Source organism: Cataglyphis hispanica, chromosome 21, assembly GCF_021464435.1.
Source record: "Cataglyphis hispanica isolate Lineage 1 chromosome 21, ULB_Chis1_1.0, whole genome shotgun sequence".
Lineage (NCBI taxonomy): Eukaryota > Metazoa > Arthropoda > Insecta > Hymenoptera > Formicidae > Cataglyphis > Cataglyphis hispanica.
Window position 1 is genome coordinate 1,812,496 of NC_065974.1, and position 17,613 is coordinate 1,830,108.

Below are 17,613 nucleotides of genomic sequence, written 5' to 3' on the forward strand. Positions count from 1 at the left end.
GACGTTTTAATGCATTTTTCCATCGCGAACAAGAGACATGATCAGGTTTATATGCGTATATATATACATGCTCTCTTCCTTCTTCACCTCCTCCTCTACGATATAAACTCTCTGTGCACGGAGAGATAAGGCGGCGAGAGAAACACATAAACATTCCAATAAATTAGCGTTCAACTGACCCGGGACTGTCGCCACGGCACTTTTTTCTCGCGTGCGCTCGGAATCGGTCGCGGCATATGTCACGATGACGCGACCGGTGAAAGGTCTCGTTTGATAAATACGATCGGACACTGCGACGACGAAGATTAAAATTCGGAGAAGCCGAGCGACACGCTGAGCGCCAAATCAATTGATCGCGTACAGCCGGATATCGATTAATTAGCCCGCCTTTCCGAGATCCTCGCCCGCTTTTACGCCGATTTTCGAGAACTTTCGATAATTTTTCACAAATGTCATCTTCACAAATAATGTCCCGATAGCCCGTAAAAGACTGTTGATTGTATCTCTTTGATTATAAAAATTATTAATATTTTTTGTTATTAATTATTAACAAATTATTATATTATTAGTAAATAATTTATTAAACTGGCCTTCGATCGTGCTCTTGAAATGTTTCTACAAAAGCATATAGGGAATATCGCAGTTGGATCACTTTGATGGCAAATGTAGACACGACGAAGCGCTATTTCGAGGGAAAGAACGGTTCCGTTGATAGAGAAATTTGACGTCGCACTCGTAGCGTTTATCTCTCACGTTAATATCTACCGATGAAACGCGACGCGTGTCATAACAAGCTTGATAAGGATTCAATTCGCAGCGCTCTTTACGTCAATGCCATCGATCGAGGCTCTTGATAAATTTTTGCCCACTTGCGATTGCGTTTGCGCTCTCCTCCTCGCCTCCTCTTCCGAAAAAAAAAAAAATAAATATACATAACAAGCGAACACATATACGTATCGGGGCGAGGGGCAGGAGAGGGACCACCGCGTTCCTCTAAAGGCGAAGCGGCGACCAGTCGGGTTGACAACAGCGATCTAAGCGTGGAACCTATACTGCCAGTGCGTGACGCACTTCCGGCGATGGCTGCTTTGTATGCAAGGAAGTGATCGGGTAATACAGCTTGCTTAGCATCCATTCGGTCTAGTCGCGACTGGGAGAGATCGAGGTTCTCTCTTTGCGGGGACCTACCTACCGCGCCGGGTTCGCGGACTCACGTCGCACCGGAAACGCGTGCACGCGCGGGTTCTAAGCACTATTAGCCATGAAGTAATCGTGCGTCAATCGGATCGAGGGCAATCGGATGAGAAATTTTTATATCCGTGCTTCTTATCAAAGGAAACATTCGAATGAATATTGTAGGTTATAATTAATTGTTTATGAACAAACTGATTTTTCATGAAATCACGCGCTTATTTTGGCTAGAGCGGAAAATTTCCTGCAGGACACGCTCGCCCGTGCTCGCAATTTTCTCGCATTCGAGATGAACGAATTCGCATGATGAACAAGAAAGGTTTCCTCGACTCGCGTATGTATATAAAGCAATTATATTCTACACTTTATCGAATCATAAGCTGGCTGTATAAAAATGAAAAGTGACGAGCTTTATACTTTTGCCCTTGTGTAATTATATTTACGCGAGGAAAAACTGCATCTATTAAAAAAATAATATGTTATCATTCGAGAGTCAATCGTTATCGATATATCTTCTCGTTAATAGAATAAAATGTAAAAATTCCTATTTTCGCCAAAAGCGAAAGCTAATTTGTAATTTTAATTAATATTTTATTTCTATATTTTATAACTTTTCCGTGCATTTCATCATCATGTATTAGGTAATACATACGCCGGGGTTTTCTTTCTTCATAGCTTCTTATCACGCACAACTCTTTTTCTCTCCACATCTTACACCGAGGAAGAAATTATTATGTAATATATCGTATTTGTCGAATGTAAAGCGTGTATTTTATACACGCTTGTAATTAATTTTTTTTTTCTCCTTACCATTATTAATTATAACAGTACACGCGTTGCAATTTTCATTTTCATTTTTATCACAAAAAATAAAAAAAAAAAAACAAATATATTTATAATTTAGCTACTGATTATTGATTAATACAAGCCGCAAAACAATTATTAGTAATCTCGCGAGTGAGCGTCGTGCAGGGGAATATTCGTATTCGCGACGGAGAATTTCGATAACGCCGGGCCCGAAACTATCGCCCGAATCGGAACACGGAGGTGCAAAGGATTCCGGCATTATGCACGAGCGTGCGCGACGACCACTTAACATGAGCATACAAAAAGCCAATAATGCAGCGTTGGCATGCACGGACGCGAGGTCTCGGGAGCGTGCGGGTTAACGGTCCCGTCTTTCCGGCGGATTGGCCCCGCTTCCGGAGACATATAGGGTAGACAATAAGAAGGCGGCGATATCGCGCGCGAGGGCCTCTCTCTTTCTCTCGTTGTACAGGAGCTCTCTATGTCCCCGGCATCGTCCGAGCCGATCGTGCGTATTAAGTACGGTGTTCGTGCAACGACACGCCGTGATGTGTCGGCACGCGCTTCGAATCTCTCGATGATCTCCGTACGACATATGCATCCTAATGTAACGAATTGAATCAGATGGTACGAATCATCGATCAATAGTATCGATGATATATTCCTTGAGGAGCCACGAAATCGATTGTAAAATGTATTTCTCAATAAAGAGTCGCTTTTCTTTATTGCGGCAGATAAAGAAAGAGAAAAAAAGATTGATAATCTCACAAAGAAAGATGCGTTAATATCTCGTGGTCGAAGGGCGGGACGATCTTTGAGTCAAAGACCGCTTTGGCGTGATTATTTGGAAATTAGAGCCTTAAACGCGCATATCTCTCCCGATAGGACTCGAAATATTCGCGGCTAATGAGACGAGGCGGGGCCGGTGGTGTCCCGCGCCCTTGGGCGCTCCACCCGTGAGATACGTCTCGCGTGGATGATGTACGGCCGTTTAATGACACCCGGTTTCGGTCCCAGGGGGAATGGTTTTTGTTCGGCCGGTAAGGGTTGAAGGGACGTATCGGGTGGAAAAGTCAGTGACGCTCGTTTTTCGTTGGAGGAAACGCGCGCGCGCGCGTTTTCCCTCCTTGCACGAAACATGCAGATGACAGCGATTCGTCGAACCGCGTGACAGGCGGCCCGCGGAATGCACGCCGTTCTTTTCCCATTAGGCTTAATGGATGTAGATTAGTCCTGCCCGGGTTATATGCGCGACGCCAGGATTTAATGACTCGGCCGCGCCCCCCTTCCCGTCGATACACTAGGCCCTCGCTCGTCCACAGCCGTGGACACGTGGTCGTGAATAACGCGCTGTTGCACTCCGATCGCAGGTAAATAGAAAGGTTACCAGTTCTTGTGCAACTGTCAATTTTAAACAAAAATGGGAAGGTCTATTTAACGCGAGACTGTTAATACGACAGGTTATTTCGATCAAATCGAATGAATAATTCATGAGAATTTGTGTCTCGATTAAGAGATTCAGGAATATCGAGTGAAAAAAATGTCGGCATGATAGACGAAAAAGTTTAACGTGTGCGATAAATTATTCCACATTTCATTCTCCACTAAATATTTCTTAAACATAAGGCGGAGAGATTGGTGGGATATATTACAGTGACTCGTATGATTTTTGAATTCTCTCATTGAGAATAAATAAATTTTTGCGAATGATGTCGTTCCAATAATTTCTTTGTCGATTAAAATGAGTAGTACTTTTCTGTCACCACAGAATTATTCCCTGCAATAATCGATTAAAGTTTCATGGGATACTGTCGTATTGCACATTAATACATGTATATATTGTATATGTATATGTATGTAATTAAATATATCCGAGCAGAATATAAAAAAAAAAAAATAAATAGTAATATAGAAAAATTACAATGTACTTCATTTATCAAAATAACAATTTAACAAATTATATAAACAGTAAATTTATTTATAAAATAATTATCTTTCGAAATCTTTCCATTACTTTTGATTAATTAATAAAAAATAAATAAAGATTAAGCGTTGAAATGGGATAAATTTTGATTCTTTTAACTAATATCTAAAAGATAATAATATTAAACGGCTTGTTTTAATTTTTTCGTTTAAAACTCTATAAATATTTTAATTTAGATTACAATGATACTTCTGCGATGAAACGAGCATCAAAACTTGTCATGTCAATCTAAAGATTAAACGATCTATCGAGACACATATTTTTCTCTATTAAACTTTATTTTATAAAAGACTCGCATTTTTTGTTGATGCGTAATTTAGCAAACGAGAAAACAAATGCACAGGCTAATTAGTAGCGATCCACAGCCACATATCTCTCTGCGAGAAAGGATAGTTCAATAAATTTCGGTAAGTTCAACGATAACGGTGCAGAGAAGGGCGAAGAGAGTAATAATATAATCACAGCTAAGCGATAATTCAGCATAACTTTAATCGCAGACGACCGAGTCGGAGTGCGTTTCACGGACGGATTTAAGCGATCGTATGACAAAGTAGTAGACCGTGTATCATTTTGTATAAACTCTGTGATATTCGCCGGAAGGAGAGAGAGACAGAGCCAGAGAGAGAGAGAGAGAGAGGATTGTTTAATCTCTGTACGTGGCGAGCCGCGTCGCGACACGTGTACATACACACACGTATACGCGGTCGAAGAGACTCTCCTCCGGTGAGACGCGTACTCGCCGCACACATATCCGACGAAGTTTACGATCGATCTGTCACGCCGCGACCAACTGGTAATAAAGTTGGATGCGGAACAACCGAGTGTCACAACGCGGTGACAAAACTCCCCCGTCCTCCCAGACGGGGAGCGCGAAAAGCGAGGAGACGCGCTTCTAAGCGCTTCTAAGAGCTTAACGTGATGACATCGGGTACACATACACACTTGGACTTACCCGTCGTGTAAACTGCGGGAGTGAAAATCGTGCGTCTTCCGTCTCTCTTGCCGCGCCAAATCGACGCTAATAAGCGACTCTCTCATTCCGCACGTGTCGTTTCTCTCTCCGCTTTCGTATCTCTCGCTGTTCTCTAATCAACGCAAATATTTATACGTGCTTCAACGTACGAAGCACGTTGTCGAGTCGTCGAATTGGCCCACCCTCGCGACATTTATTTTCCTATTGCGAGTCTCTTTCCCTCTGTTCCTCTCTGTCCTCTAAAGCCCTGAAAAATTAAGAAAAGTTTTTCATTGTCGTCCGAGAAACTTTTACCTCGAAATTTCGTGTATATTAGTGTCCAGCAGTAAGCTCGGCTTATCTCGGATATCAGTAATCTGTCCACGCGAGGACTCGGTTTAATAAAGAATTATGAATCGCTCTAAATAAAGTCTCTCGTAAAGCATCTTGAAAGTATCTTACGTTTTTCTAAATAAACGAAACTTATCCAGCCGACGATGTAATGTCTCGACTATGACATCGATTTTTCTACCTGAGCGAACCTGGATCTCGTGTTTTCAACCTGTCTCACGAGAAGACTCGCAAGGTCGCCGCTACGGAAAGCGGGTGGATCAAAGGGAACCGCAAACCAGTCTAGCCGCGGCTTCGCGGCTGATTGAACTCAAGCGCGGCCAAAGATGATGGTGCGCAAACCGTTCGGCCAGATTGTGAGACAAACTGGATGGAAAGATGCGCGCAACCCTTTCTCGTGCATATGCATGAGTCGATCCGCGGAAAGATGGCGTCTGACGAACCGAAATGGCCGCGGTAACGTGTCTGATAAAACATAAGGCATGACGAACGTATCTGCTGAAAAGGAGAGTCGAGTAGGTCCTACAGAGAGAAAGAGAAAGGGAGAGAGAGAGAGAGAGAACAGGATAGAAAGTTAGTAGATATCATCCCTGTTACGACTGGTGACGAGGGGCGGAGTCATGCCGACCGCACACCTGCCCCGAGGTGGACTGCCCTTGGTCACCCCCCGGTTTCCACCCTCTTCGTAGGCCACATCTTGATGGACGCGTTTACGGTAACCGGTCGACAGGAAAAGGACGAAAGAAATGGCCGGCTTTTAATGGTCGACTCGAGAGCCCGTTGCGAAAGCGTAATCTGGAGCCCAAGATTTCGTCCTGGAAGAGCACCTGGAAACCGGTTGCTTTATCTACGAGAAATATATATTCACGATAGCGTGGAGTTCATTCTGTACTGAGGTTCGTCGCGATACGCGATCGTCCGGTTTTGATGGATAAGTCATGCGGGCAGATCGAAAATAGTAGTTAGCCTTCGCGCTCTAACATAGTCGACCCGGGGATATGCAAATTATCTTACACGAATTTGTAATTGGAACACAAGTGATTATGCGACGACATTTCATACAGCTGGAGAACATCGCCAACGATAATCGATACGTATGTTAATTTGAGCGCATTCACATGAAAGGGAGAGAGTGACAGAGAGAGAGACAGAGTGAGAGAGAGAGAGGGGAGGGGGGGGGGAGAAAGATAGAAAGAGACAAAAATTATAATCATTTAGCAAAAGAGTTTATGTTGACAGAGTTAATGCAGTTTACGCCAGTAAAAATGTGTTGCGCGCATATCGGCGATAATACCTTTACGACTTGCATTAATCAGATTGCCTCACAGCATTAATTCACACAGCACCACGTACATACGTTGCGTTAGCATGCTTGAAACATTGTACGACGGGCATTTAATGATAATATATACGCATCGTTACGCGTTTGTATTCAAATTTGCTTTACATTTGCCCGATCAATACACCCGTATATTTTTTTAAACCAGCAATGAGTTCGTTGAATAACTTTGAAAGATGATAATCTGCTAATTGATAATCTTGCCGAGTCACACATTTATTCATAAGTATTATATATCTTGACATTTATTTGCTTTCCAGAAATTAATTAATGAGTATTATTACGATATATGAGAATGATTATTCTCTTTTCAGTTTCTCCTCTTTAATGTCTATAATTGACATTTTATGTAAAAAATATTGTACACGCGTTCTATAGAAGAGCGAATAAAGGAAAAAGTTGCATTTTACTTATATCGGGAATACTTTAAGAATGTGCTACGCGAAGTGATTGGAAATGACACTATCAAAGATATATTCCGATAAAATTTTTCCTTTCAGATATTAAAAACAGAGACGATATATATATATATTATAAGATGCTTACGACAAGAACTCTGATTCATATATATATATATATATATATATATATATATATATATATATATATATATATGTCGTATTTAAAGCGGTTGATGGCGATAGTGATGGTCGGTGGCGGTGATAGCGAAGGTAGCGGCTGTGCGGGAGATAGATTGGGAGAATCGCAGTGGGCGCGGGATGAGAATAGAGAAAGAGAGCGACTGGGAGAGTAGAATCGTGCGGGCCAAGAAAAGAGACGGAAAACACAGAATGCTCGGAAACGTGGATGAAGGAAACAGAGAGATAGAGACGACGGAGGTGGCAGGGAGGTGCAGAATCGGGAGAAAGCAGCAGCAGCAACGGAGCGGCAGCAGTTGCCGCTCTCGGGGCGGCTGGCTGTTATCATGAGAAACAAGCTTCCACTCTGATTTTTTAATCCGATCCGCGCCCCCCTGCCACCGGCTGAATTTTAAAATAACTGCAGAACGCCATTTGCTCCTCGCAAACAGACCGGGGGTTAGCCGTCGCCGCCCCCGCCGCCGCCGGCCTCCTCCTCCGGTGCTCTTGGCTCTTTTCTATCTTCTTCTTTCTCACTTTTCCTGTCCCCGGTTTCCATCGATGTCGGTCCATCTCGCGCGACCCTCCCTTCGCCTCGTTCTCCTCTTGTCTGAATCTCTCTTTACCGCTGTCCTCTCTCTCTCTCTCTCTTTCTCTCTTTTAGAGTATGCGATCCAGCATCGCGACGGAGAGGACGGAGAGGAACAGAGCAGAGATTAGGACGGAGAGGAGACAAAGAGATGTATATCAACGTCCGCGCGTGGCGTGGAATCGCCTGATGCTAAATTGAAATGTTTAGCGCTTCGTTTCAGCTGTTTCAAATCCCGCGTACGGAGCGCCAGGAATCGGAGCGAGACAAATAGAAGCGGGACAAGCGGGACGGATAGATAGCGAGAAGAGGGAGGGAAAGAAGGGAGAAAGAGAGAGAGACAGAGTAAAGAGAGGGTGGTAGCGAACGGGGGCGGTTGCCGGCGGTAGAGGGTGAGAAGGAAGATAGAGGAGCGAGAAATGCCGCGTGTAGGCCTGCCTCGGGGAGAAGGGTAGATAAGTGACAGTTTTATTAATTTCCCATCTCTCCCGCCGCCACACTTCCACCCCGCGTCTCTGTCTAACCTACCTATCTACCTACCTACCCGACGCCACGCAACACCAGGGACGTCAGTCGCGCGTCCATATACGTTTTTCCCTTCGCCCTCATTCTCCTCGTCGTCGGATATGATTCGGAGTGTGAGGGCGAAAATAAAGCTCAATAATGGCGACGCGCCGTGACGGGGCCCAGAAGGCGGCGAAGGTGCCGGTTGGAGATTCGAATCAACGATATCTCGCCCTTCAGTTATCTGTTATTTTTATAAAGATTTTTCTTATTCGAGTTTTTGTGAGCTTTACACGTATTTTGCGCTTTAGATGTTTCGAAAGCAATCGATTATTGTATATATTATAATTCTTAATGAGAAGAGTCATATCAATTCTATCGCTCTTATTTACATTAGCGATAAAATTCAGTAACGTCTGCAATCATGGTTAATGCATGCCATTAAGAAAACTGTTTCGATTAAATCAGTGATTTCGTCGATAAATCTTCCTGGATATCCGGAGCTTTGGATCGAGTCGCGACATCTCACCCAGATTGTACACGCGAAGCGAAGAACCGGGGGAGAAGAATAAAAAAAAATAAAACTTCGCGAAGAGAAGGACAGGGAGAATGGAAAGAAAAGAAGAGGTGGTATTCTAGCCGGTCGCCTCGGTGGTGGAAAATTTAATTTCGATCCCGTCGATTCAGCAGTTATACCGAAGTTTAATCTTTGATAAGGGTTAGTCTTTTAGTAATGGGATCCCAGAGGGTCGGTCGCTCTCCGGTCCGACGGAGCGAGGCGGAAGGCAGAGAGGAGGCCTCCTCTTCTTCTTTCCTCTCTTCTCCTCCCCGCTCCTCCTTACCTACTCTCTTTCCCCGCTCCATTCCTCTGGCCAAGAGATGGAAGGAAGAAGCTTAAACCGTTAGATAGAGATCTGCTCTCGGGGTGAAAGTAGTAGCTACCTACCCGTTTATATCGCTCCTCAAACCGAGCAGGACTCGGACTTTTATATTCGACGCTGGGGAAGACATAACGAGCCTCACGATGGGATAAGTTTTCCGACGCAAAGTTCTGCCAGCAGCAGCTCTCTCCCTTTCTATTTTTTTTTTTTTTGAAGGTGTCTCGTTTATTTTCGCTCCGATATAAAGTATTCGCACCTATCTAGGTCACGCGTATTCTTCGGGCGACGAAGACGTATCTTCGGCGAAGAATTTAATCCTCACACGACTGGTCTATCAGTGGGGCACCGTTCTCGATCCTACCACGAGTTACGGGATAATAAATGATAGCTGATTGGTGATGGCCTACAACTCTCAGCATTTGCACGCGATGCAAGACATAAATTGTTATTGAGAGATGATTATTTACTCGCAAATTTTTCTTTCTATTTCTTTCCTTCTATTTATTAATTTTCATTTTTTCGGCATAATATGTCGTTTTTGAAAATATTTTCGTCTTCTATGCAAAGGAAGTGAGAGAACGACTTGGTTATTGTGTCGGGGATTATTTTACGTATAATATTTCTTACTTGGATTTGTTATAGTTATGGCATGGATCTGAACGGTGCGAGGCGAAAAAACGCGACACGAGAAACGACGAGTACGTTGAAGGCATGGCTAAACGAACACAAGAAGAATCCATATCCTACGAAAGGCGAAAAGATCATGCTGGCTATTATTACAAAAATGACATTGACACAAGTGTCGACGTGGTTTGCGAATGCGCGAAGGCGATTGAAAAAGGAAAATAAAATGACGTGGGAACCGAGGAATCGTGTCGAGGACGAAGATAACAATAACGAAGACGATGATAGCGGGAGGAAGAGCGTCGACGAGAAAGATCGGTTAGGTGAGTCCTGCTTCTCCTTGAATAATACAATTTTTTTTTTTCAATTCAATCATTACTAATCAGTCATCTACATCGCGTTAATCACATCGATACTTTGAATATTAGATTCCGGAAGATTTTTTTCGTTTAAAAATCGTTAGGTAAATTTGAGCAAATTTGCAAGTTTAAAAGAGACTGGAGATTTCAAGAGTCGTATATTGTCCCGGATCACGAAGTTCGATCATTTTCTCTTGGGTCTAGATTCGAAAGACTCGGGTACAGGTTCTAGCGAAGACGGGGAACGACCGGCGCATCGTATGGATCTTTTGCATGGCGGCAGCGGCGGCTCGGCCGGCGTTCAAGGTAGAGCCGAGAGCGAGTGGAGCGAGTCGCGAGCGGATAGCGGCCCGGACAGCCCGGAATGCCTGTACGATCAGAGAGAGCCGAGGCATCCGCTGCAACTGCAACATCCGGCGTATCTCGCACCGAGCCATGGTCGGCTGTTGCGTCATCCGTCGCCGGAGAGCACGTCGCCGGGTAGCCAGCACCATCATCTCCCGCCGAGCACCAGCGCGTCATCCACGGCCAGCGCGGTGACCACGAAGCCACGGATCTGGTCGCTGGCGGACATGGCGAGCAAAGACGGCGATCAGCAAAACTCGAACTCGGTGACGATGACGGGTCTCGCATCACCTTACGGAGGAACGGGAGGCGGAGGCGGCGGCAATGGTAACGCAGGGGGCAAGCTCGTCAGTCCCCTGGCCAGTCGATTGCCTCCTCATCATCCCCTGCACCCGGCGATACATCCGGGCACGCAATTCGTAAGACCGCATCCGGACTTCTACAGGAATCTATACAGCGCGTCTCATCTTGGCTCCGGCGACATATCCCTACTGGAGACGTACTCGAGGACACTGGGTGGACTGGGTGGCGTGATACCACCGCCGTCCACGGCGCCGAGCATACTGACGTCCACGTCTTCGTCCATCTCCGCTGCCGGTAATGTGAAACCTTTCTCAATCAATGGGGCTAACGGCGGCGGCGGCGGCGGCGGCGGCGGCGCCGTCGCCGGTGGATCAGCTGTTTTACTAACCACCGCGACCTCCGGATTGTCACCGTCGTCGTCGTCAACAGCGTCGTCGGTCGGATCCGATCAGTCGCCCCATCCAACGACGGGCGGTCTTCCCGCGACTCAGGAACTCAAATCTCCCGGACGAGTGTGACTCAAAGATACGACCGATTGTTGAAAAAAGACGTTTATCGCGCGCGCGCGCACTGTGCATCGAAGGGCGTTTCGTGTGGTGTGGCTGACAATAATCAGAGACTACAATCTTGTAATTAGTGTACAGTAAGACGAGAGATGATGAGATATACTGCCCCTCAACCCGCTTCTCGTTCCTAGTCTTTGTTTTCTTTTTCACTTTCGATATCGTCGCGAATATTTCTTTTTTTTACCTCTCCCCTCCAGATCATCCAATCTTGAAGTTTATTTTCTGTTTCTAATTGTTCCGAATAAAGACGGAAACTCGTAGTATATACCGACTATCCCATAGTGGCTCTAATCCGCGGTATAACCACAGCTAACGTCAACTCGACGGTACTATTATACATATAAAATGCTATAAATATATATAAAGATATAGGGTAATAATTCATATTATTATCGTATATCTTTAATAATTAATAATTAATAATTAATATTATTTATGCGTTTGTAAATAGTAGGAAGAGGCCCAGTAGAGAAATCGTCCGGCCAGTGTATGTACTGTATGTAGAGTAGATACAATATTACTAGCATACCTGAGATCATAATTCATATTAATGACGATTATTATGATTATTATGATTATTATGATTATTATTATTGTTATTGCAATGTTTATAATATTATCGATTCACACGTCGACTCAGGTCGTCGAGCATGACGAGGGTATGGATCGTTAGTCGCGGCGACAGATTGCGAGGGACGCGCGTAGGTACTCGAAATATCCTCTCCCTTCTTGTATAAGTGTACCCTCTCTTATTTATTGCGCTGTAAAGATTATTGGCTCGTGATAATTTTTGTCGCAGATAATCGCGATCGGAACCGACGCGCTTTCGTCGATTCGCTCGCAATCTACTGCGAACATTACAATAAATAATTCCGTCGCGTCGTCCCGCCCCTATCGCCGTTGCGTAATAAAAGGAAACATTCTTCAAATTGTGTACGAAGGACACCAACGGCTTGCAACATATCATGTCATGTCACACGTCGAGAGTGAACGATCGCCATCACCTTTTAGTCATTCGTGTCCAAAATTTCGCGCGAACTCGCTGATGCCGCACGGCACTGTGTCTCCTTTCGCAATAAACGAATCATTACGGAATGCGAACGACTTATTATTACTCCCACCCAGCTACACCAATAGATCGTAATTTCAATTTCTTTTCCCTTTTTCACGAGAAATCGCTTTCCTTTCGGAGATACTATAATCGTGCATCATACGCGATTCAGCAGAGACAATACGCGCACGTGGCGGAGGCTCTAATCGACGTAGGGGATCGTCCCTTCAGATCCAGCGAATGAATATGAAACGTTCTCATTCTCGGAACCGGACCGGGATGTACTTATAAAAATGCAAAGCGACCGACTTCTGGGTGGTTGCTGGACAAGCTTGGTTATTAGTAAACATTTAAATCGACAATCGCTATAGCTATGCGGACAGCGGAGAGAATGTCGTCTCTCTACCTTCCTTCCTTCCTTCCTTCCTTCCTTCCTTCCTTCCTTTCTTTCTTTCTCCGCCTTTCTCCGACGTTCGCGGTTTGAGGTAGAAAAAACAAGAAATCAACTTGCGAGACCACCCGCTATGGCCTGGGCTTGCATCGAGTCGTGGATCCCGAGGAGGTCCACGCCGTCTTCATGAATCAACTCGTTTCTGAATCGGCATAAACCTTCAAAGGGTTGCTGAGGAAGGGGGGGGGAGGGTCGTTCCCCTCGCTAGGTCCGTCAGAGTTATGCGGGCACCAGTGTCCCTTCGCATTCTAAGCATCGGTGATTCGAAAGACACGGTGTCTTCGAAAGATCATTGGGAAGACTAGGCACGAAGAGAAATTGTTACAAATAATAGAGAAACGTCAATGACGAGGTGTTTTCGGGAATACGTTTGACGTTAAGTTGCGAACATGAGAAATGAGTTATTTCTCTTATAACGTTTTTTTTTTTAATTTTTATAATCCAGAAAAATTTTACTTTAAAATTTTTTTAAATCAGCGAGTCGTTCCGTGACACGTCACGAATGTTCTAAAGCAATTAAATCGCGTGATGTAAATCTGATTAGATATCGATGGATAAAAAAATGTTGGTTTGTAAGAGGCATAGTTATAAAATTAACTTCAAGTTAACATAAGTTTCCGATGCAGATAAATCGAACCTATTATTAATACAGCGGTTTTGATCATGTCGCTGAGGACGGCAAGACTATTGAATGATTTATATATCTCACAGAGAAAAAGAAAGGGAGAGAGAGAGAGAGAGAGAGAGAGAGAGAGGAATAATAACTAGCTACTTTATTCCGTAAACGCGCTCGAATGTTATACGGTCATTTTTAGGGTTATAAGTTTCCACCACGGTGTAATAACGACGAACTGACGACCTTCGTTCTCCCCTTAGCAGCAAGAGCTTTTTTAATGCTTAAGAAACACCGGAATATCGCCCATTACGGATACATATTACAGCTACTAGATTTTATTTCGATTTTATCAATTTCCGCGACAATTTATCGCCACTGTGTAAAACACAAAGTGGAGAGAGAAAGAGGAAAAACATATTCAATTCACAAGAGATCGTAAATAAAATGTACAGAATTCGCAATCGTGGCATAAATCAGCTGTTGTGCCTCGCACGAGATAGATTCATGCATTCCTTTATATAGGCGCTCTTTCTCATTTCCGCGTATAATTTCACGGACGAAACTTTACGCGTTGAACTTTTTGCGCGCGACTCTTTTAACGTTGTCACGGTTAATAAAAATTAAGTAGTCTGTACATGTACGTATACACACATAATGCGAAGATGCTGTACTTGGCGGTCGCGATATTTTTTCGATTCTTTTTATATAAGACGGAAATTTTTGAACGATTCCTGTCGCAGCGAATACGTCTTATCTTGGGAAGAAAGACACCGCAAAAATGGAATTAGCCCCGTCGTGGTTACTCGAAAAGGAGGAATAAGGGACGATAAACTCGACTAAACTGCGCGATGCTTTATTGGCTTTTATCGAGTTTTAACGCAAGCACCGGATTCCTTTATGGAAACGCCGTTAATTTTACGACACGAGCATATTTAGCCCAGCGGCGTCTCGTAAAATCATACTTTGGTCGCGATAAAGTTGAAACATCGACGGGAACTGCTAAAGCAAAGTTGGCCTCGTAAATATATCGCAAGGGAGAGGGGAGAGGGGGAGAAAAGAGAATAAGTAGCTTGACGCGTGATGTAATATACGTATATCATTTTTAATAAATATAATTTTTATATTTTTTTATAATTAAATTTAATTAATTAAGATAAGTAAATTAAATTACCTCGATGTGCGATACTGTTTTCACGTAGTGTTTCAGAACAATATTTAAGTTTCCAGATAAATGGGCATTGATTGAGTTTTGCGAAGATATAATTAAAGAAAGAAAGAGAGAATGATAATACTGATATGTAAATATTCAATTAATTTTTCATGATCTATTTCAATTTTCAAGCAATCAGCTTTTGTCAAAGAAACTCTTTTGAAATTTGATTTCGTATTTTAACGCTGAGATGAGAACGCGAAAATGTGATTTTTTTTTCATCTCGAATAATACATACGTACTACGCGCGATAATATGTGAAGCGAGTTTCACTCATCTAGACAATCTGTAAAACAGATATGTGGCAACGTTTTCTTTTTGTTTTTCTTTTTTGGCGCATCGCCACGCAAGTATGTCCCGCGTTGTCGAAAGGTAGCGTATCGGTGTAGGTGGTGAATAATGAATGGCAACGTCGAGAGACAACTTGCTGGACCAACGTCGACGACGCTGGATCAGGTCGACCCGTTGTGTGTACGTACGATCGAGAGAGAAAGAGACAGAGGGTGAGGGGGAGAGGGAAAGGAGGCGAAAGGGGGAGAGGGGTTAGGAGACGCAGTTATACAGCACGAGTTCCGGGTGAAACGACATGAAAAATTAACGGGCCCCGCGTTTTGACACTGCGTCAAACTTTCGTTGTACGAGAGTGATAGATTGTTCTACGGCCGCGGTAGATTATATATTCTGTACGATGACGTCGCGAGGGAGGAAGAGAGAAAAAGCTCGCGGAGAGTGCGAGCGAAAGATGGTTTTGGATTCCTCTCGCCTAACGACCGGCGGACAAATTCGAATTTTACGAGGGACACCTCAACGGTATGGTATTGTCAGCTCGAGTCCGCGAACGAGCGAGTCCGTCTCCCAGCCTCGTTGAGTATTTTTTTTTTCCACGCAGATTTATCACACGCCGTGTGTCAGTGGTGTACAAAGGTAATTTCGGTCAATGACGCAGATTGAAATGTACGACGATATTTCATCTTCAATATCCGCGGATGCGGCATATGATAGTGTGGTAATTCAATCTCACCGACTCACGAACATTAACATTCGCGCGCTTGAAATTTCACTCCTTCGATCGGAACGTGTACGTTATGATGTATCCAAAGTGACGGATAGCTTCGTGAGTTGATCTTGGAGAGAGAAAAGATGCAAGTATCTCCCGCAAGAAAAGCCATAATTTTTCGTCCGCGGTAGAATTTCCCCTCGGCTGTTTGTAATCCTTTTTCCACTTTAACGCATATTCGCGCAATGTGTCGCAATGGGATGAGAGAGACGGCAAGATGCGCATCGCGATATTTCATTCGGCGTACGATGCCGCGAATTCGCGTTCTCAAAGACTTCAAAGGGAAGACTCTGCGAAGTTAGCGGATGTCCGGCTGCTCGCGACATCGTACCCTCTTTGTGCACTCCGGTCTGCGGGAGAGGAGGGATCAGAGATACCGAAGAGGGGAACGAACGAAGATAGAAGACGGGAGATGCAGAAGAAGAGAAGGAGCCGCCCCCCCCCCCTCGCTCTGTTCGGCGAGATGCTCGAATTCGTCCGCGGCTTGTCGGCTGGCAAGTACCACGTAACTCACCTACTAAACTCGCGGCTAAGTAACGGAGGTGCATAATTCACCGCTGGTTAATTGGCGAGCGTTTCACGCCAGCCGCCGGTCTGTCAAAGCGAGAGAGCGACGACGAGTCGTTGCTTCTCATCCGAAAGCGACGGAGTATATGTGCGTATCATCGCCGACAGCGAGGAAACGCGTGCTACGAAATCCTCCGACTCTCTCCCTTCCATCCTATCTCTCTCTTTCAGTCGCGACTTTCGGTCGTTCCCTGCTTATAAATACTGCATCTCGCGCAAGGAAAAGAATAAAAGAACCAACTCGAGGAAATAGTAGAGAGCGAGAGAAAGACAGAAAGAAAGAGGAGAGAATGGAGCCGGTGCGGGGTGCAGGAGGTAAAAAGAACTGCTTCTGGCAGTCAACAACTAAGAGACGGACGACGCCGGGTTTTCGAGGATGCCGCGGCGACTTATGACTTATTTAATCACCCGGGCTGAACGTTAATGTCCCTCTATGAAGCGCTCGCGCGAATGTTTCGGGGATTACGTCGCGTCGTCGGGGCGTTGGCCGCGCGATTTACGAGAGTCGTAAGTTGAACGCGCGACGATACGAGATGACGGAGCGAGGCGCAAAATTGGAGCAGAACGCGAAAATGTAAATGTTACACATCGCTACTAAGTGTTTCGTCGTCGCGTTTCTCCATCAAGAGACAAGGTATCGAAAATCGTGTTGACTTTTATGGATAATATCGATAATTATTTATTTCCTTTTTGAGGATCCGTATTCTTTTCACTATTATATGTCACATTTTGTGCAATTTTCCATTTCAATTTTATCACGCTTATAGATTCTAAAGAATTTTGACAAGTTTAATTTTTATAGGAATTGCGCTCTTGCTTTATATACTTTAAATAGATAATAAACAAGTTCCTACTTGGAGATTTTTAAGAGAAGAAAAATTAAAGAGAGATATAAATAAATATAATATAAATCAAATAGTATCAATAATGGATAACTTAATCATTTAAAATATCGAAATAAATGTTAGATTAAAAATTAAAATCAAGAAAAGAAAATTTTGATTCGGGAATAAGATATTATTCAGAGATTAAAAAAATTAAGATTAACTCAATATATTCTGTAATTTCGATCTCCCCGAGATCGGATTAATACAATTACTTTTCCTTGAAAAAGAGGGCAGCAATCATCATCGATCCCTTCCCCTCCTTCCGACGCGAGCGGTCCTTTGCTTCATGCAACAGAAACGTGTGTAGCTAGCGAGAGTTTCGGCAAAGTGGACACGCGCGCTACTAATTATATCGACTACTCGTGTTTGCCTTCCGAGAAAGCGACGTGCTCGATCGATCG

General features: G+C 44.0%; 2 protein-coding genes across 6 annotated transcripts in view; one reads left to right on the forward strand and one right to left on the reverse strand.

The window, feature by feature from the left end:
- Nucleotides 1-13,021, forward strand: part of LOC126857432 (iroquois-class homeodomain protein IRX-3) — a 29,526-nt gene extending 16,505 nt beyond the window's left edge. The window contains exons 4-5 of the mRNA XM_050606855.1: nt 9,819-10,123; nt 10,364-13,021. Coding sequence (XP_050462812.1) covers nt 9,819-10,123; nt 10,364-11,325 — 1,267 coding nt within the window. The 3' untranslated portion in view covers nt 11,326-13,021. The remainder of the gene's footprint in view (nt 1-9,818; nt 10,124-10,363) is intronic.
- Nucleotides 1-17,613, reverse strand: part of LOC126857469 (zinc finger CCCH domain-containing protein 13-like) — a 268,457-nt gene that overhangs the window by 73,331 nt on the left and 177,513 nt on the right. The window lies entirely within an intron of this gene.